At 37.1% G+C, this 20,474-nt stretch overlaps 1 protein-coding gene across 6 annotated transcripts in view; it reads right to left on the bottom strand.

Moving 5' to 3' along the window:
- The window catches only part of CENPE (centromere protein E), an 82,797-nt gene that overhangs the window by 57,883 nt on the left and 4,440 nt on the right, over positions 1–20,474 (bottom strand). For all 6 annotated transcript variants that reach the window (XR_005382740.1, XM_038581998.1, XM_038581994.1 and 3 more), the window contains exons 2-13: positions 14,466–14,557; positions 13,028–13,117; positions 12,824–12,942; positions 11,999–12,118; positions 11,457–11,538; positions 11,236–11,303; positions 11,097–11,162; positions 7,938–7,989; positions 5,338–5,425; positions 4,878–5,007; positions 4,210–4,329; positions 2,604–2,762 (exon numbers count right to left, since the gene is read on the bottom strand). Coding sequence is in view for 5 of the 6 variants with exons in the window: in XM_038581998.1 (XP_038437926.1) it covers positions 2,604–2,762; positions 4,210–4,329; positions 4,878–5,007; positions 5,338–5,425; positions 7,938–7,989; positions 11,097–11,162; positions 11,236–11,303; positions 11,457–11,538; positions 11,999–12,118; positions 12,824–12,942; positions 13,028–13,117; positions 14,466–14,557 (1,186 nt within the window). In the remaining variant the exon portion in view is untranslated. The remainder of the gene's footprint in view (positions 1–2,603; positions 2,763–4,209; positions 4,330–4,877; positions 5,008–5,337; positions 5,426–7,937; positions 7,990–11,096; positions 11,163–11,235; positions 11,304–11,456; positions 11,539–11,998; positions 12,119–12,823; positions 12,943–13,027; positions 13,118–14,465; positions 14,558–20,474) is intronic.

The following is a 20,474-nucleotide window of genomic DNA, read 5'->3' as shown; positions in this document are numbered from 1 at the left end:
TTTAAGCCTGGTTTAATATCTTATTAGTCTAAGGACATCCTAAGAAAACACTCAAACTTTTAAAATCAGTGTTTAACCCCATAAAAAAAATGTGATGCGAAATTATGATTTAAAAATCATGTTTTATTTGAAAGTTTCCCTACAAACTTTTCTGGGACTTCATTGAAAGGAATGGGCTGACTCAACCCTTTTAAATAATCTAGGAAACCTGCCACTGTCACACCATAGCTACCCAAAGCACTCTGGGGTGTCCAGCTCTCACTGGGAAGGGACAAAGAGTCTATCTGAACTTTCTTCAATGAGTAAATCTTACGCACAGCCTTCAAGATGCCAGTTCTTTTTCAATTCAATAAAGCTAATGCCTGCTCCAGAGCTCCTAACCTCATTGTTCCTTTCTCCCTTGGGACCTCTTGCTCCCTGGTTATCTATTCATCTGTTATCTTCACCAGCTCCCTCCTGGTGAATTCTCCTGATGAATGAATGCTCCAGGCCTGTCTGCTTTTGATTTTTTTTAAACTCTTTACTCCTTACTTCTCTCTAGCTACAATTTTCTTTTCATTTTTCTTTTGTGCCCTTTCTCGTCATTTGTCTACTTCCTCATCCTTTTAGGAACACCTTTGTCTTCTGGTCTTTATCCCACCCGGCCAGCTACCCTCACCACTCACTCTCCTTTGCTGATTTTTCCTCCTCTTCTTGTGTTTTTCCAGATTTCACAGCTACCATTCTTCTCTTGTCCTTCTATACGGTACAAGTACTATTTCATCTTATTTGATCCTCTCCACATTCCTTTTACTACATCCTTTTCATAGGTGAGCTAATTTATAAATGATCCTTTTCTCTAAGTCCAGTCCCCTCTACTGTGTTTGTGATCCCATCCCTTGGAATCATTCCAACCCTCTGTAAGGTGGCTTTCATACCTAGTACATAACTCAAACTGCTTTGTAAATAAGCGTCTTGTTTCCAAATCCAAAAAAATTTTGACTATATTTATCTTAATTAACTTCTCATCAGAATGTGACACTGATGACCACAACCGCTCTGAAATATGCTCTTCCTTTAGTGACCACAATTCACCTGATTTCCTTCTTAACTCTAGAGCTAATCTCGGCTTGTTTTTATCTAAAAAATTGTCTGCCTTTATCTAAAAAACTGTTCTGGGGATCTGGTCTTTGGTCTTCTTTTCACTTTCAGCATGCTCTCAGAACAAGCCCATCCATTACTATGACTTGACTTTGGATCTGCAGTAGCTAATGTCCAAGTGGAAAGCTCTACGTCACATTGTTCACCTGATTTTCATATATTTGCATTTTCAATGGCCTCAAGTCTTAAACTGAAGATGTCCCAAATAAAACAGCAGCTCCACTGCTCTTCATTTGGTGTTCCTTAACAATGAATACTGTTACCAACTACCCAGCAATGTTTACAAGTCATCCTGTATACCTCTTTTGCCCTTTCCCTGCCCCTCACATATAAACAATCACAAAGCCCTGTTGGGTCAACCTCCTACATAGCTCTCCAATTTATCCATTTTTTTCCATCTCTAGAGTCACAGTCCTTGTAGAGTCCCAGCCAATCAATGCTCATTAGCAATCACATCTTTCTGAAATACAACTGTGATGTTACCATATAAGATTTTTCCTTGCTTTTAGCATAATGTAATATTCAAATCCTTCATTGTGATTTAAAGTCAGACCCTGCCACCAAAATATTTTAAGTCCAAGGAATACATTATGTTGTTTTCACTACTCCAAGCATTTGTACTTGGGGATCTCTTCCTGAAATATTCTTCCCTACACCTTCCATTGGGCTGTTTCCTATTCATCCATCAGTCAACAAACAGCTCTTGAAATGCCTTCTTTATACCTAGTATGGTGACTTGAACATAATGTCTGCTAATAATTATCTTAAGAGCATCCATGTTCTGAGGATCTGCCCTGTGGAAAGTATGCTGAGCACATTCTATATTATTTCATCTAATTCTCACAACAATCCTATGAGGTGGGAATCAAATTATCTTACAGATAAGGAAACTGCAACCAAATGGATTTAAGACATTGCCTAAGGTAGAGTTAGGAATTGACAGCATCAGGATTTAAATCCATGCAGTCAAACTCCAGGCTATCCTTTTAATCATGATACCATCATAGCCAAAAAATATCTACTGGACTAAAAAAAACCTAACTAGTCAAAACAAAAAGTACAAATACTGGAAGTCAGAATTTTGATCATTGTGATCCATATTCTAGATCAATTTTCCTGAGATTAATATTTCTTTAAATAGAAAATATTACCATATATCCTAGACATCTATGCTTCCAATCATTTGGCCAACTTCGTTAGAATTTCTTAAGCATATTGTACATAGATTGCTTGTCAATATTTCAGACTTCTTGAATTAAAATCTCTAAATGTAAGCTCAGAGATCAATATTTTTAGTGAACCTCTAGGTTTTGCTGATGCATAGCAAACACACAAAATGTTCCAGGTTTTCTGAATATATTGTATCAAGGGGTTAAGAGATATGTAACTATATAATAAACATATAGGAATACCTATCCTAGTCTCTGTATACCAAGCCTGAGTTGTCATCTTTTAAATTTTACCTTTAATTCCTGATGTGATGTGAGGGAAGAAGAGGTCACCAGCATCCGTGTTAAGTTCTGAATTTTCTCAGTCTGTACTTTTTGAAGTAAATCTTTTTCTTCTAAAAGTTGGGCCAACTGGTCTTTTTCCATTGCCTGGGCCCGAGTCTCTAAGGAAACCTATGGTATGTAATATTAAGTTATGTTAATAATAATTGTAGCTAGATTTTAAATCCTTGAAAGTAGTTTAAGAATAGAATATTAAATTCACATGTGGCAGCTCTTGGGTGGCTCAGTCGGTTAAGCGTCCGACTCTTGACTTCAGATCAGGTCATGATCTCAGGGTTGTTAGATTGAGCCCCACATCAGGTTTAGTGAAATGAAATATACCCTACCTACAAAAGATTAATACTATGGCAGTTACCATGGTAATTTCTCAAACATATAATGAAGTATAAAATGTATTTTTCCCATGTGAGTATTCTAGATGCCATATATAAGATTGTAACAAGGCTGTTAAAGTAATTCCATTAATTGCCTAAAAATATATAAATAATAGGTACAGAAGTCATAAAAGCAGAGACTTGCAATACCTACAGCAAAAGAACAGATGTTCTCATAAGACTTCCATTTGGCATTTTAGTTCATTTTATATTTTATTTTTTAAAATTTCAGCTCATTTTTAAAAAGATAACTAAAATATAAGATTTTTACAAAATATGAAACCATAATGGTTAAAACAAAGAAATTATGACAAGTGATTATGCTACCATATTAGACGGTTATCTCAGGGTCAGAAGAAGAATTCAAGATAATGTGAAAATACAAAAGATAGTTTTAAGTAACTATATGTGGTCTCTCTTTTTAACCTAATTCCCTATGTATCTGTGATAATTTAGAAAGAATATCTCTACTTGGTTCATTTAAAAATCTCAAATTTTGCCCTTTGGAAATGAAAAACAAAATCTAAAATAATTTTAAGAAACCTAAAGTTTTCAGTTTATAGTCAATTAAACTAAAATTTTTATGAGTTGATTTCTCCTTACTTGAAAGCTGTTTTATTTTTTATTTTTTTTATTTTTTATTTTTATTTTTTATTTTTTTGAAAGCTGTTTTAAATATAGGTTACAACTGAGGGTTTCTGGAGGGGGGTGGGGTAGGTGGAAGCATGGGGTAATTGGGTGATATAAGGAGCACTGGGTGTTATATATAACACTGATGAATCACTGAATTCTACCTCTGAAACCAATAATACATTATATGTTAACTGAATTTATTTATTTATTTTTTAAGATTTATTTATTTATGATAGACAGAGAGAGAGAGAGAGAGAGAGAGGCAGAGACACAGGAGGAGGCTCCAAGCCTGGAGCCCGACGTGGGACTCGATCCCAGGACTCCAGGATCGCGACCAAGGCCAATGGCAGGCGCCAAACCACTGAGCCACCCAGGGATCCCCATGTTAATTGAATTTAAATAAAATAAAAAATAAACATATAACCTCCCACCCCAATAAATTTAGGTTATAGATCTCAACTATTAATGAATAATGGATCTCTGGGCATTTGGGCAGATATTAGTTCTCATTCCGTCCCTATTCTTTACTAAAATACTTCATTCATACATACCTCCTCCAACTGTTTCTTAAGATCCATTATTTCTTTTCTGTATCTTTTCAAGAGAGCTTCATCACTTGATACCTCATTAACATAAGGAGTATTCTTCATATACTTGGCAGTGCTTGCAAACTGGGGGAAAAAATATAAGACTGTTAAGTGTTCAATATTAAAAAATTAATTAATAATATTTAGGGTTTTTTTATAATTAAGTTTTATAAAGAAAGATCAATACTCTTCCTAAGTAGATTAAAATACTTTTGAACATGCAGAGTATTCCATGTCCTTATAATTTACACTGGCTACTAGTCTTCAGAAGAGTGAAGGAAATTATCTTGAAGACAGATGGATGCCAACAGCGAACCTAAAACATTGGCTTACTGGAATCCCAGTAACTCCAGTGTAAATGCTCCCTCTACTTTGAAGTTTGCTTCTACTTGGAAGTACCTCTCCTTCCTCCAAACTATTTATTAATAGTTAATTAATCCAAGGCAATCACATTGGAAGACAGGTCTTATCTTCTAAGACTGCTAAATTGTGAAATTTAGTAGGCAACACATCAGTTTTATTGTAGCTGGTACATTATATCATTAAAAAAAAAAGATACACTAATTTTAGTGGGTTATTTTTTCTGCTTAAAGATGATTTCCCCCCCATATTGAAATAAAAATTAAACTTACCTGTAGAGTTGTAAGGGTTTCATCAAAAGACACTGGAGTAACCGTGCAGATGATACGTGTTTTTGCATTTCCACCCAAGGAATTCTGGAGAATTCGTGTTAATTTACTATCTCGATAATTTATGAAACCACTTTGTGAGAAAGGAGTTTGGGGAAAAAAATAATAAGAATTTTTATACAACAAAGTGGTTGGTTTTTAATGCAGAATCTTAAATTAGCTACAGTTTAAAAAAATTTCTTTACAGGTTATGTGAGGCAGATCAAAACTACTAACTAAAAAATATTTAAAATAAAAAATTTAGATCACAGTCATATGTATAACTACGCATGCTCAGATTCACAAAAGCTTTTTTAATACATGGAAGAAATCAGTACATTATTTGATTGCAACTGAAACATTACAATTTTCAACCTCATGAAAGTAAGCATTAATAGGTAAATGTACAATGGAATAAACTTACCCAACTTGTCCATCACTAAGTTTCTTGATTACTTGTCCCAAAATAAATAAACTTCGATTTATATTACAGCCTTCTTTGAGTCGCACACCTGCATTTATTAGGCAAATATGAAAACAAAAATTGACCTCTGTACTAGATGATGAACTTATAAATTATGAGAAGTTAAAAATTAAAGCATCAGATGGTAAAGTATATGCTTTTTATTAGACTGAAATCCCCTTTAATACCACTGCTATAAGGAGCGCTCTCCTTATTCCTCCCACCTATTAAGTGGATCAGAAAGGTTATCACCTGAGAGAAAGAACGAAAAGAAATAGATAGCTAAGGCAAAAAAAAAAAAAATCAATCAATCAATCAATCAATCAGAGGGAAGTTCACTTCCAAAAAAAACCTAGCTCCTCAGTTTAAATCTGTTTGTTCCAAACCTCCAAATATAGGCAACTATATGTTTAGCAACCAAATTAATTCCTATAGGGTAAGTTCTTATTTTTAAACTAAGATGCTCACATGGCTTACGTGTAAACAAACAAAACAAGAAAAACAACACTGAAAAAAAAAAACTCTCTTCCACTCTAATGTTCCATTTAATCAGTTCCAGTCCTCCTACTGGGAAATCACTTTTGTTAGTCGACTCTTGTAAAGATTCTTAGAAATACAAACTCATATACATTTGTTTCTTCCTATCCTTTTTTACACAAATAGTAGCACAGTATATATGCTAATCTGTACTGTGGGTTTTTTGTTTTAATTTATATATCATATCAGTAAACACTGGTGTTTTTCCTTCCTTTTACCAGCATAAAATTCCACTGTATGGATATATCAGAATTCATTCACTCAGCACTCTATTGAGGGACATGTAGGTTTTCAATCTACCACATACACAAAAAGTACTACAATAAATAGTTTTGGACAGCTAGTACTTCACAGGTGAATTATTCACCTACTGCTGTAATATGCCAGATATAATATGCTATTTAACATGCCAGATTAAAACACAAATACTCATTTCTTATTCACAGGTTGCAGGATCCACTAGTTTGGTAGACATAGGACATGCTCAATGAGTATCTCTGTTAGGCTGTAGGATATTAACATAGAAAGGTCTGACATCTTCATAATTTTGAAACTTCCCATCTAAGTATGTTTTTCCATTTATTTTAATATTTGATTATGTCCCTTAGGTCTGCTTTAGAGTTTTCTTTATTTTGGTCTTGGGTAATTTTTGTTGAGTTTCTACCTAGGTATTAGATCTTCAAGTCATTATTGTAAATGGTATCTTTCTGTATACTAAATATACTAACTGGTTGTTGTTTGTATTATGAATTATTAATGTCTGTATATTAATTTTGTATTCCACTAACTTTCTGAATTTCCTTACTAATTATGAAAATTTAGATGGTTTTCATGGCACTCTCACAAACTCTGTGGCTATCCAATCCTACCAACTGCATAGTTAATTAAGCTTTTTAATTGATGCTATAGTAGCCTAAAATAGGTAATTTGCCAGATACAGATGTTTTTTTAAATAAATTTTTTTTTATTGGTGTTCAATTTGCCAACATACAGAATAACACCCAGTGCTCATCCCGTCAAGTGCCAACCTCAGTGCCTGTCACCCATTCACCCCACCCCACCCTCCTCCCCTTCCACGACCTCTAGTTCGTTTCCCAGAGTTAGGAGTCTTCATGTTCTGTCTCCCTTTCTGATATTTCCTACCCATTTCTCCCTTCCCTTCTATTCCCTTTCACTATTATTTATATTCCCCAAATGAATGAGACCATATAATGTTTGTCCTTCTCCGATCAACTTATTTCACTCAGCATAATACCCTCCAGTTCCATCCACATCGAAGCAAATGGTGGGTATTTGTCGTTTCTAATGGCTGAGTAATATTCCATTGTATACATAAACCACATCTTCTTTATCCATTCATCTTTCAATGGACACCGAGGCTCCTTCCAGTTTGGCTATTGTGGACATTGCTGCTATAAACATCGGGGTGCAGGTGTCCTGGCGTTTCATTGCATCTGAATCTTTGGGGTAAATCCCCAACAGTGATACAGATGCTTTTAAATGAACTTTAAAAACGTTTTTAACTTTGAGGCACCTGGGTGGCTCAGTTGATTAAGTATCTGCCTTCAGCTCAGGTCATGATCCCAGGATCCTTAGATTGAGCCCCATGTTGGGCTCCCTGCTCAATGGGGAGTCTAATTCTCCCTCTGGCCCTCCCTGCCCTCCGCTTGTGTGTGCGCGCGTGCACTCTCTCTCATAAATAAATAAAATCTTTAAAAGACATTTAAAAAGAAATATTTTGAGAAAGAGAACATGAGAGTGGAGTGGGGGAGAGAAAAATCTCAAGTAGGCTCCACACCCAGCACGAGCCTAACACAGGGCTCATGACCTAAACCGATATCAAGAGTTGGGACATTTAACTGACTAAACCACCCAAGTGCCCTCAGAAGCTACAGTTTATGTTAAAGACTTTCATGACAAAATTACCATTTTTAATAGTCTCTAAAATGCAAGGTAGCACTTTTTTTATTCTGTAAAAGAACAAGATGACATTGAGATCAAATCCATTTATGAGTTTTCATTACCTTCAGCGCCTGTTTGAGCAGCTCTTTCACTGCCTGCAAGATCAACCAAATTCTGTAAGATAGATAAAAATAAAACTTTAGGAAGGGTAACTTGAAATTAAAAAATCCCAATTACTGAAAGAACAATTTTAACACATGGTCTATTTGCATATCCATCTGAAATGCTTGTCTTTCATCCCACTGTTTAGGCCTTCCCCTTTCTGAGTCAAACTGATCTGTAAACCTTGTTCATTCTTTATAACATATCCTCCAAAATACTGTCAGAATAGGTTCTCCATTTTCTACACAAAGTTCAAAACCTTAGCAGTGAATACGATTCTTTACTAACTGGCACTTTGTTGCTCCAGCCTTAAATCTAGCCAGTACTCACTGTGAATTCTAGCTGACCTACTGCCTATCCCTTAATGTCTTACGTATTTTTTCTATGCTTCCAAGAGCTACCTTTTGCCACTCCCCCCCCCCCCTTTTTAAAAAGAGTTTATTTATTCATGAGAAACACAGAGAGAAAGAGAGAGACAGAGACATAGGCAGAGGGAGAAGCAGGCTCTATGCAGGGAGAGCCTGATGTGGGACTTGATCCCAGGGACTCCAGGATCACATCCTGGGCGGAAGGCAGACACTTAACTGCTGAGCCACCAGATGTCCCTTGCCACTCCCTTTGTTTAGTTAGTTCTAATATTCTAGTCTGCCCCTATTTTTTATTCAGGACCAAGACAACTGTTACCTCCTTAGTAAAACTTTTCCACCTTTATCCTTCTTCTCCCACACCTTAAATAAACTTCTCTTTCAATCCTGTACTCCCCAGAGGTCTTTGAAAATACAACTTATTCTTTAGCACTTACTATGTTGAGCTAGTCATTTGTGTCTCTAAATACACTGTAGAGTCTTTAAAAGCACTGGCCTCTCCTTCAGTTCACAAATATTGTTGACAAAGGTTACTGCCTGTCATGCTCCAGGCAGTGTGTTAGGTGCTAGGGATATGGCAGTGAACCAGAAAAGTAAGTTCTCAGTATTCACAGAGCTTTTATTCTACATGGGGCCGGATGGGAAGAGGAGGTGAGAAGTGAGAAAAAGAGATAAGAAACACATCATGGTAAGTGTTTAAGAAAATTTAAATAAAATGCTGAAAGAGGAAAGAGGAAGGTACAGAGCAGGTTCTTTAGACATGCCATGGCTACCATGGCATAAGCAGATGGTAGCTTAATGGCAGAAGATCTCCCATTAAGCTACCATCTGGAATGACAGAGAAGAGGAGGCTAGTCATGCAAAGACCAAGTGAACCATACTCTGGATAGAAAGAATAGCCAGGACACCCAGTCACTAAGCAGAAATCAGCTTGGTCTATTCAAAAATAGGGCAGTGTGGCAGAGTTGGTGAAGTAAAAATGGGACAATATAGGGTAAGAGAAGTAGGTGGGGGTTGAACTGTGCAGGGCATTGTAAGGAAGAGTAAGAACTCTGGAATTTCTAAATGTGATGGGAAAGGGTTTAAGCAAGAGAGTGACAAACACATCTTGATTTAACTTTCTGAAGGATAGCCTGTGGCCCCTGGATGGAGAAGAACTGGAGAGGGGCAAGAGTGGCAGCAGGGAGTCTGGTTAGGAGGCTTCTGCAGGAGTCTGAATGACAGGTGATGCAGCCTGGGCCAGGGAAGTAGCAGTGCAGACAGTGAGTGGTGGAGAGATATCTTCTTTATTCTTTCAATCTCAGAGCCGTACTACGCTCAGAATGTGATGAAAGCTCAGCAAGTATTTTTAATGAATTAAAACAAAGAGATTTAAATTCTATCTCTGTGTGGAGACTTTCAGGATGGGCATTAATTATGTGTACTTCTGCTTTAGTTATGTACGGTCTCAGACACTACTGTCTCTAAAATACTCAACGTCTAATCTTTCTTGTATAGTATCTATATTACAGAAGACCTAGATACGTAATAAAGGAGTAAAATGGTGAGGAAGACAGCATGAATTAAGAAATAAAGGTGGTAACAAGTATCAGTGTTCAAGGCACCAAGAGACCCAATCTACCTATCAGAGAGCAGCTCACATGGAGTAGAAGGAAGTGAAATTAGGTTGGTTAAGAGTGGTACAGTAAAATAATTCTAGGCAAACTAGAATTCGATATTTAATTAAGATTCTGATTTCTCAAATCTGAAAGTGAAAAAAAAATTATTCTATTTGATTTGAAAACTTTAGGGAAAAAATAATCTGACATCATCCTATACAAAGCTAAAAAATTGGGATCCCTGGGTGGCGCAGCGGTTTGGCGCCTGCCTTTGGCCCAGGGCGCGATCCTGGAGACCCGGGATCGAATCCCACCTCAGGCTCCCAGTGCATGGAGCCTGCTTCTCCCTCTGCCTGTGTCTCTGCCTCTCTCTCTCTCTCTCTCTCTGTGACTATCATAAATAAAAAAAAGAAAAAAAAAATTTTAAAAAAGCTAAAAAATTTAGACCATGAAGACAGAGAATATTGGAAGAAACAGGAAGGAAGCACCAAAAAAAGAGGGAAGTGATAAGAGTACAACAAGAAGGAAGGGGAGGTTTACTGATGTGGAATAAAGGAACATCTGAATAATGTTTACATTCACTATTCAACAAACAAGTATTGAATATAAACTATGTAAAATGCGCTGAGGCTATAAATATGCATAAGATATCACTCTTCCCTTCAAGGGATTTATAATCTAAGACACTAGGTTTATAATATAAAACATTTTCTTATTATATTTACAAATATACTTGAGTAATGTGATTTACTGTTTACCAGTCCCAGCTAGGTTTCTGTTGATATCATAAGTTTCAATTCTATAGGCAAAGACCAAAACAACAACAAAACCAAATGGCCCCCACTCCCATTCCAAGAATACTCTAACTCCTAAATGCAAATGGAAACTCTCCCCAAGAACTCTGGTTAGGAAAAGTCTTTCCATATAAATCATAGGAGATGGCACCCATAACAACAGAAAGAAAGACCCTCTGAATTCTTCCTATGTTTTAGCTAGTAATTTCATGTTTATAGATGAAATTAATTAAACTACCAATTTATACATGTTTCTGCCTTCTTAATTCAGTTAACAGTTCTTAGGAAACCAAACATCCAGCAACCAAATTAAATTATGCTTTGACCCATATGGTACAGCATCATGGTCCATCAGTACTTACCAAATGGGACACTTTGACAGATCCGTCACAATTGGAAGGTTCCCCTTTCTCTCTACTTTCCAAAATCTAGACAGAAAAGAAAACTTGTAAAAAACTTAGTGCATTTTTAATTGGAGAGGCCAAACAGAGAGTTACCTACCATCCTAAATATGGTATGAGAACGACTGCTTCTTTGATTCATTTTTGTAATTCCATAATGTCTGTTCTCTGTAAAAAGCAAATCATGTTTCAGCTGTGTACATAAAATTCCAAAGAACATCAACTTGTTTTTTTAGAGTGAAAGATGTGATTTGAAACCTAAATACATTTAGCTGAATAGTTTTTACAAGTGTTTTGGAGAAATATAGTATAAAGTCTTACTTTCTCCCTTTGTGATCCACTTCAAAGCCATATCTGATGTATAAACAACTTCTTCTGTGAGATCAGCCACGTACACATTCCTCTGAAACAAGTTTAATTATGAGAAGAGTAGAGAAGAAATTACTAAGAGATAAGAAACACATCATGGTAAGTGTTTATCCTTCTTTAATGGCTAAACACTCTCAAAAAAGGTGTAAACTATTATAGAATTCATTTGTGGAAGTTACAAGTGGAAAATATATGAAAGTAACAAGTAAACCTATGATATGTACAATTTATTTCCTATCCCAAAGTACACCATATTCTAACCTGAAATTTCCATCTTGCTCTTTAAGGCACTTATGTCAAAATACCACAGCTGTCAATGTTTAAAAACTATATATATTGCTCATATGCGATCTCTGTAAACACTTAAGAAACAAAAAATAAACCATACAAACAGGAGACAGTTTAAAAACTACAGAACTTAAAGGTAAATGTTCAAGAACAATAATCTCAATAAGCAAGTTTGTTTTTAGAGCCATCTCAACTCTGTTACTCACATTGAAGTCTTCCCGAATTATTAAAGGCTTCATTTTTTGAGTGTCACAGAGTAAGTCTGTAATGGTTTCATTGTATATCTCCATGTAAGACACACGTAAGAGAAATTCCCTATCAGGAAACTAGAAGGAAAAGAAATATGTAAAAACATCAGAGATCATCCATTTATGAAAACCTAATATTGAGTATTTATGTGCTAATATTAAATATAGAAATGTTCTGAGAATTATCTTCGTAAAGAAAACGAACAAAACCTCATTTGATTTTATATAGACAATAAATACAAGAACTTAAAAATAGGTTTCAGGAATAATGAATAGTATCAAATTATTAGAAAAGGAGAGTGCTCAGTCCATCTCTCTAAACTCTAAAAATAAAACCCTACCAATGAATGTTCAAATAAGGACATTAAAAATCATTAAAAAAGTAATGAAAAAATAAACCTAAAACCAACTCTTAAAGTAGGTTGCTTATTCTGGTCTTTTCTCTACCTCTACTTTTCTCTGCCCCTTAATAATCACTGGTAGCTAAGCAAAGGCAATGTGGAGCTAACCATTCTGGTAAGATATTCCTGTTCCTCGACACCTACTTCTCGGTGTCATTAGTACTGTTTCAGGATTCAAGGGAAAGAATGAAAAAACTGTAAGCTCTACAAAGTAAGTTTGTGTGGAAAAAAGGAATTCATGTTATACCGTCTTTACCCATAGCTAATGAAGAGATAACCCTAAACCTACTTCCTTTCATCATTACAAGATAATACTAAGGTTATGTGATCCTACTATTATTACTTTTATCTGTACGTACTAGAAGTTTACCTAGGTATTTACCTTTTTAATTTTTTGAAAAATGTCATGAATTGCCCTGGGTATTACTCCCAAATAATCCTGTGAACCCATCATCGTGTATGTTTTTCCTGAAGCAGTCTGCCCATAGGCAAATATGGTACCTGTAAAAATAAATCACACACGTGTAAAACTATCAATACTTGAACACAGAACTGATACGCAAATATTTCTACAGTGAATACAAACCATTGTAGCCTTGTATGGCAGAATCTATGATTGGGACTGCTATTTCTTCATACACATGTTTAGTAGTTTCATTACTGTGAAAAACACGATCTAAAAAAAAGACAAACCACACACATATACACAAAAGTTAAATCAAACAAATCAACTTTGTTGTCTTGCTTAGCAGTTGTCCAAAGAAATAAAATTGTCAGGATATGGTAAGATATTTAGGACACAATATTCTCTTCACCTTATTTGTTGTTCATACTTCTTTAAAAGTTATGTTAATGCTCTAAAAACAGTCCTTTACCAGAAATTATTTTTCTCTTTCATATAGCTTTGATCTAAAACCTTTTATGATGGCTTTCTAGTTTAATGCTAGTCGAACTGCCTAACCATTCTTACTCCTGCAGTTGAGAGGACCTCACTGTTGCCCTGAGGTGCCTAAGTGGTAGCATGCTAGTGTGGCTGGATTTGGAGTCTGACCCTTCCATTTGCTGGCTGTGTGACTGCAGGCCTGTTTCCGTTCCTCACTGAAATGGAAAGGTACTGGTCATATAAGCTTGTTTGGAGGATTCATGAGTTAATATGCATGCATGTTTAGAACGGTGTCTGGCATACTCTCAGCACATATCCATATTAAATCAACACACAAATCAACTTAGTCAACCTTCAGTGTCTCCATGTTTATCCTAGCTAGCTCTCACGCATCCTGCAGGTCCCAGGTCAGTGGTACCCTTTTAGACACCTAGACTAGTTAGATTTACCATAAACTCTCACAGAGCTTGTGTCAACACAAGGCTAATTACTTGTTTAAAGCCTTTCTCTCACCATATGGTAAGTTCCACATAAGACAGGGTAGGTATCTGCTGTATTCCAGCAAAGAAGGAATATCTTTACTATTTATTCTTTATGGGGATTTCTTAAAAATAATTCCTTAAAAATAATTATGGAAAGTATATACTACGCTGAAAGAAGAACGCCTGGGTGGCTCAGCAGTTGAGCGTCTGCCTTTGGCTCAGGGTGAGATCCTGGAGTCCTGGGATCGAGTCCCACATTGGGCTTCCTGAATGGAGCCTGCTTCTCCTTCTGCCTATGTCTCTGCATCTCTCATGAATAAATAAAATCTTAAAAAATAAATAAATAAACTGAAAGATCTTAAAGATGATTTGACATTAAGCAACATGGTTTACGCTTATGGGGTTTTGTGACACTAACGAATAAGAGAAAACATGTTAGTTTGAACTATAAGGCACTCTGATATAATTGCATTTTAAGTATCAATTTATTATCTTATATATCACACAAGATGGATGAACAATTTTTTAAAGCTTCTACTGAAGCAGTTTATAGAAGTTTTAGTCTGATCTTTAATGCCAAGTCCAGGAATATAAAAGGCTTTTATATTCCTAATAGGAAAAGGATGACAGATTAACTTTTGATGCTATTATAAGCCTACCAAAATTGAAGGATTTACTGCCATCAACTTGATAAATGGCATTATTGTCAGTTTTCCAGTAAATTTGGGTATCTCCTCCAAGAGCTTCTTCTCTGAAAGAAAAAAAACATTGCACTTTAGTAAAACTGGTCATAGAAATCATATTATAGGGGACAGATAAAAGATTCCCAACTTCTGAAGATTATTTTAAAAGACAGTATTGGCTTATGCTATGTATAAGAGAAATATGGAAAATGTGACTTTGAGAGGTCAATACTTGTAAGTGGGAACTAGTAACCTCCTGCCTTCCCATGGGAATTTCTTTGTGAAGTTCTTGATTTCCACCTTCCTACCCAGTACTGGTTGCTGAAAAGATACATTCAAATGCAACTCTGATTATATCCCTCTTGCTCAAAACTTTAAGAAAACATCTGAAGTTCTTACCATGGCACACTAGATTTGGATCATGTTTATTTCTCTCTTCAATGTTATCTTGTGCTAAATTCCGATATATAGCTACCTCCATACAGCCACCTGAAGATCCCTTTCAAAATAAGAAATGCAGCCCCTCTGTATCTGGAATACCCTGACTTACCTTTCCATTAAGTAACTGTTCTTTCATTCATGGAAAGTGTCAGGACTTCCTGACACCAGCTCTGTCCCTGGTGTCATCTCAGAGGCATGAATGACTCCTCTAGCCACCATAACGCTTGTTATCATGTATTGTAATGGTTTTTTATGTAACTGTCTTCTAATGCGTTACACGATAAGCCCTTTAAAAATAGGAAATTCCTGAAAATTGGACATCTACGTGCAGAAGAATGAAACTAGACCACTCTCTTTCACCATACACAAAGATAAACTCAAAATGGATGAAAGATCTAAATGTGAGACAAGATTCCATCAAAATCCTAGAGAACACAGGCAACACCCTTTTTGAACTTGGCCACAGTAACTTCTTGCAAGATACATCTATGAAGGCAAGGGAAACAAAAGCAAAAATGAACTATTGGGACTTCATCAAGATAAAAAGCTTCTGCACAGCAAAAGCAACAGTCAACAAAGCTAAAAGACAACCTACAGAATGGGAGAAGGTATTTGCAAATGACATATCAGATAAAGGGCTAGTTTCCGAGATCTATAAAGAACTTATTAAACTCAACAGCAAAGAAACAAACAATCCAATCATGAAATGGGCAAAAGACATGAAGAGAAATCTCACAGAGGAAGACATAGACATGGCCAACAAGCACATGAGAAAATGCTCTGCATCACTTGCCATCAGGGAAATACAAATCAAAACCACAATGAGATACCACCTCACACCAGTGAGAATGCGGAAAATTAACAAGACAGGAAACAACAAATGTTGGAGAGGATGCGGAGAAAGGGGAACCCTCTTGCACTGTTGGTGAGAATGTGAACTGGTGCAGCCACTCTGGAAAACTATGTGGAGGTTCCTCAAAGAGTTAAAAATAGATCTGCCCTACGACCCAGCAATTGCACTCCTGGGGATTTACCCCAAAGATACAGATGCAATGAAATGCCGGGACACCTGCACCCCAATGTTTATAGCAGCAATGTCCACAATAGCCAAACTGGAAGGAGCCTCGGTGTCCATCGAAAGATGAATGGATAAAGAAGATGTGGTTTATGTATACAATGGAATATTACTCAGCCATTAGAAATGACAAATACCACAAATACCAATACCATTTGCTTCGACGTGGATGGAACTGGAGGGTATTATGCTGAGTGAAATAAGTCAATCGGAGAAGAACATTATATGGTCTCATTCATTTGGGGAATATAAAAAGTAGTGAAAGGGAATAAAGGGGAAAGGAGAAAAAATGAGTGGAAATATCAGAAAGGGAGACAGAACATGAGAGACTCCTAACTCTGGGAAACGAACTAGGGGTGGTGGAAGGGGAGGTGGACGGGGGGTGGAGGTGACTGGGTGACAGGCACTGAGGGGGGCATTTGATGGGATGAGCACTGGGTGTTATTCTATATGTTGGCAAATTGAACACCAATAAAAAATAAATTTATAAAAAAATTGGAAATTCTTGATTTTGATACTGTCATTTATTAAACACCTGGTAATATTTAGCAATTATTTCTTACACGCAAAATACGCTAGTATTCTGGAGTGAAGGCAAAGACTTCATTTCTTCCCCTTCTGGCTTTTTCTCTACAGCATTTATTACTCCTATAATGTTATGTCAACTTAACAGTTTGTATTTTTTTTATTACCTATCTTCTCGCCCAGAATGTGGATCCACATCCACAGAGACAATGATGGTAGTGATGTAGGAACAAGAGGGGCAGACAGGGCTAGACAGGGAAAGATAAAGGAAAGGCTCTAGAGTCAGGATCCTACCCATCCCCAAAAAACAGAGATAGGACAGTAGAAACAATAAATAAATAAATAAATAAATAAATAAATAAATAAATAAATAAATAAATAAATAAATAAATAAATAAATAAAATTAAAAAAAATAATAAACCTGGCTCCCTAGCTCCAAAATGTTAGGGAGTATCCCCCTTTAATGGCTACCAAGCAATCACAGAAATCCCAGACCTAGAAAAGTGTTACGGAGCAGACATTAACCAGAGAAGGGAACACCTTGTTTGTGTTCACAATATTTACAGAGAAACATCTTGTTCCTTACAAGTCCAGGGGTGTTTGTTCTAAATATAGACAGGATATTTACAAATCCACCCTGATATTGATAAGAAACTTACCAAGTTCCCTGGTCAGTTTCCTGTAAAAGACAAACTATAAAAACCCTAAGTGGTAACCCTGTCCACCTCTCTCACTTTTGAGAGCTTTTTCTGTATCTCTGCTTAATAAAGCTCTAGTGATTTGCTCACTCTCTGTTATCTTCAAGATTCATTCTTCCACTCAGTGAGACTAGAACCAAGCTCTCCTGTATCATTTTGGTCCCAAAACCAGAACTCCCACTGAGGGGTGAGTAAAAGGGGACTCTCTTCTTTTCTTTTCTTTCCTGGGAGAAGTCTTTCCCTTGGATAACCTCTTCTTGTAACAAACAGCAAAACCAGACATCTGTCAGCCAGTTAAAGGCAAATAGTGCAGCTGCTGGTCTTAAACACTCAGGTGACAGGCTTCTGGGGAAAGGTTTGGTCAATCCCCCTTCCCCAAAGGAAGGGAATATTGGCCTAACCCTAACCAGTTCCACTTTCTGTTTTCGAGCTTTCTGAATTGGCTTTTCCCCAGCTCAGGGGTTTTGCTTATTGCAGGGCCATGCTCCTAAAGGGGGCCACAGGTAAGGGAACAGAAAGGCAGCAAGGGTGAGGGGAGGAAAACCTAAATGAAATTGGCCAATAATTGGCCTGACAGATCAGGCACCATGGGGCTAGGCATGCAAGTGAATTTACATGACCAAAGGAGGAGGGCTCAAACAAGAGAACTTTGAGGAATAAAGTAATTTATAGGATTCCTTGCTAGCCTAAGATTCATCTGGAGGGTGCACTTTAGGACTAGCAGTCCAGGGCTCTGAACCTTCCCACTGACGGCCTTGGAGTCTCTGAGACACATAAAAGGATGAGACCAGCCCTGGGGGGTCACACTTGGGAAAGCTTCATCCATAAGCAGCACACGCCTCCTGCTGAGAGGTCCTAGGTGTTTTGCTTACTTCCTCACCTTTCTAAAAGGAGTATCACCATTTAAATTATTAACCTCACTAAGTTCTGTGATTAGGTCAGACTTTTTTTCAGGGAAATCTAGAGGAGGCAGGCGGATTAGGTGGCAAATGGGTGGGTAAGAGTGGCTCCTGCTGCTGGCCTGATCCCTCCTTATCCTAAGATGTTAGGCCACTATCACCTTGGGTAGGCAGTGAACCAAGGGACGCATTGGTTTAGGTGAGAGCTGACTTGTAGGGATGCCTTCATAGTCAACCTCTCCATTACAGGTAGGGGTAAGAGACTCTTACCAGGATTTCGAGATGGGAAACAACCCATCCTAGGCAGAGATGCCTCTGGATTTCACTATGAAAAGTTGGGGAAAATTTGACCCACTGATGCTTAAAACAACAGGTATGGGGTAAGAGATTCCTGCCAGGATCACGAGATGGGAAACAAACCATCCTCCGTGGTTATTTCTCCAGATTGGGTACTGCAAAGTTGAGTATTTTCCCCTTGTAAAACTTTCCTAGTGTTTTCCATGGGTTAAAAAAGTTCTTCAGGGCAAGGTTAAAATAAGGTGTGACCTTCGTGGTAAGGCATGGTCTGGTCAGTTCCCAAGGACTTCCCCTTGGGGCGCCTTTTTAACCCACTGGAAACGATTTGGATTACAAAATTTAAGGAAGGACTGATCTCCTGGAGCACTGCATGGCCTCACTGGGATTTATCAGCTCTTCTGCAGAGAACAGGGCTCTACATCAGGACCCCCACCTAAGGGCCTCTAGCAGAATGTGTGTTTGCCTGAACCTGTTGGCTGGTAAACTCCCTCCTGACATTGGATAGTTATCTAAGTAGGCCTCAGAATAAACCCAGGTTGCTGGAGGAAACGCAGGCCCTCCCTAGTAAAGGGGATGCGGACACTCTCTCTCTGTTTCTCCCAAAAGATACGGGCTACTCTAGCTATACACGAGGAGCTTCTCCCTCATTTCCCAGGTTAATGGTTATAATTGGAGCCATCTGTGGTTAGTCTCCCTCAGGACAGGGACTTTAAGGAATATTCCCAAGCAGTTGCCGAAACTGTTTCCGGGGAAATTCCCTGTCTTCTCTAGACTGACATCCACTGCCTCATTCCACTCATTGGGGAAGAACATGAAATTGGCTCATCTGTCCAAGTGGATGAGCTTTAGAACAGTGAATCCTTTTTCTCAGTCTTCTGGCTGCACTTTGCCTCCCCCACCCCCCCACTCCTGGGTCTGCACCATCTTGGGTGCTGCCTGCATACTCCACTCACTTCAGATTTCCTGACCAGTGTCTCAGGTAAAAATTGACAAATGGGGAGCAAAGGGGCTTTTAAAAAGTAGACCCAGGTGAAACCTATTCAGTATTTAAAGTTTGTTGGTTTAAGATAGACGTGTAACATTTATTCGGTTTTGCTAAAGGTCAAATAAACTTGGGTTATCTGTTGCGATGTTAGCACAAAGATGACTGAAAAATGGTTTATCTCCTGTCTTGGTTTTAATAGGTAATTGTTAAGATAGTTTTCAAAGTTTTGTTTGGATGGTAACTGAGACTGAATTCATTGGATATTCAGATCTTTTCCAAATAGGATATAATGCTAATGCATCAAGTACTAAATATATTTGTGCTTTTGACTTCTTACTGCAGAGAAACTAAGAATACTCGAATCTGTTTGTAAACATGTTTTGCCCTTAATCATAAATTTGCCACCTAAAGTTCTTGTGTAACAGTTCACAATTGGTTACTACTTAGTTTTCACTGGAGGCTAAGGTTTCTAAGAGTGAAAAATTCTGCTAAATGTAATTAAGACTCATGGAGAATAAGGAAACCTCTGTACATAGAAAGGTTGGCGAGACATAAGAAATCTAAGAATGGGAATGCATTTTATTAAAGGTAAAAGAAGGTAATTTTGTCCTAAATGAGATTGTTTGTTTAAAAAGAAATGGCTTGGTACAAAAATCTGCATGCAAAAGAAAATTGTACAGGTTTGTGAAGGGAAATCCTTGAAAAAGATTTCTAGATGTGGTCAGAACACACTAAGATTGATGATGAATGAATTTTTTTTTAAAGTACACAGGTATAAGACTAAAATTAGTTTGCTTTCTCTCTGTTCGAAAAGACAAGTTTTCTTGAATTGTTGGTTGCTCTAGAGAATAAAATAAAGTTTTCTCTTTGCCTACCCAGAAAAGTTTCTAGGTTTTGCCTTTATCAGGTCTCTAACATCCCTAATCCTATTTAGGCATGTGCTTTAAAACTTTCTAAGGTTTTAAGGAATGTCTCAAGATTTAATTGGAAATGGAGTCTTTTTGACTCCTTAGGACTTTTATTTAGTATGTTAAGTTACTCTGAAAGTACTGTTGAACAAATGA

Source organism: Canis lupus, chromosome 32, assembly GCF_011100685.1.
Source record: "Canis lupus familiaris isolate Mischka breed German Shepherd chromosome 32, alternate assembly UU_Cfam_GSD_1.0, whole genome shotgun sequence".
NCBI classification, from domain to species: domain Eukaryota; kingdom Metazoa; phylum Chordata; class Mammalia; order Carnivora; family Canidae; genus Canis; species Canis lupus.
This window is presented reverse-complemented; position numbering and strand designations above follow the sequence as displayed.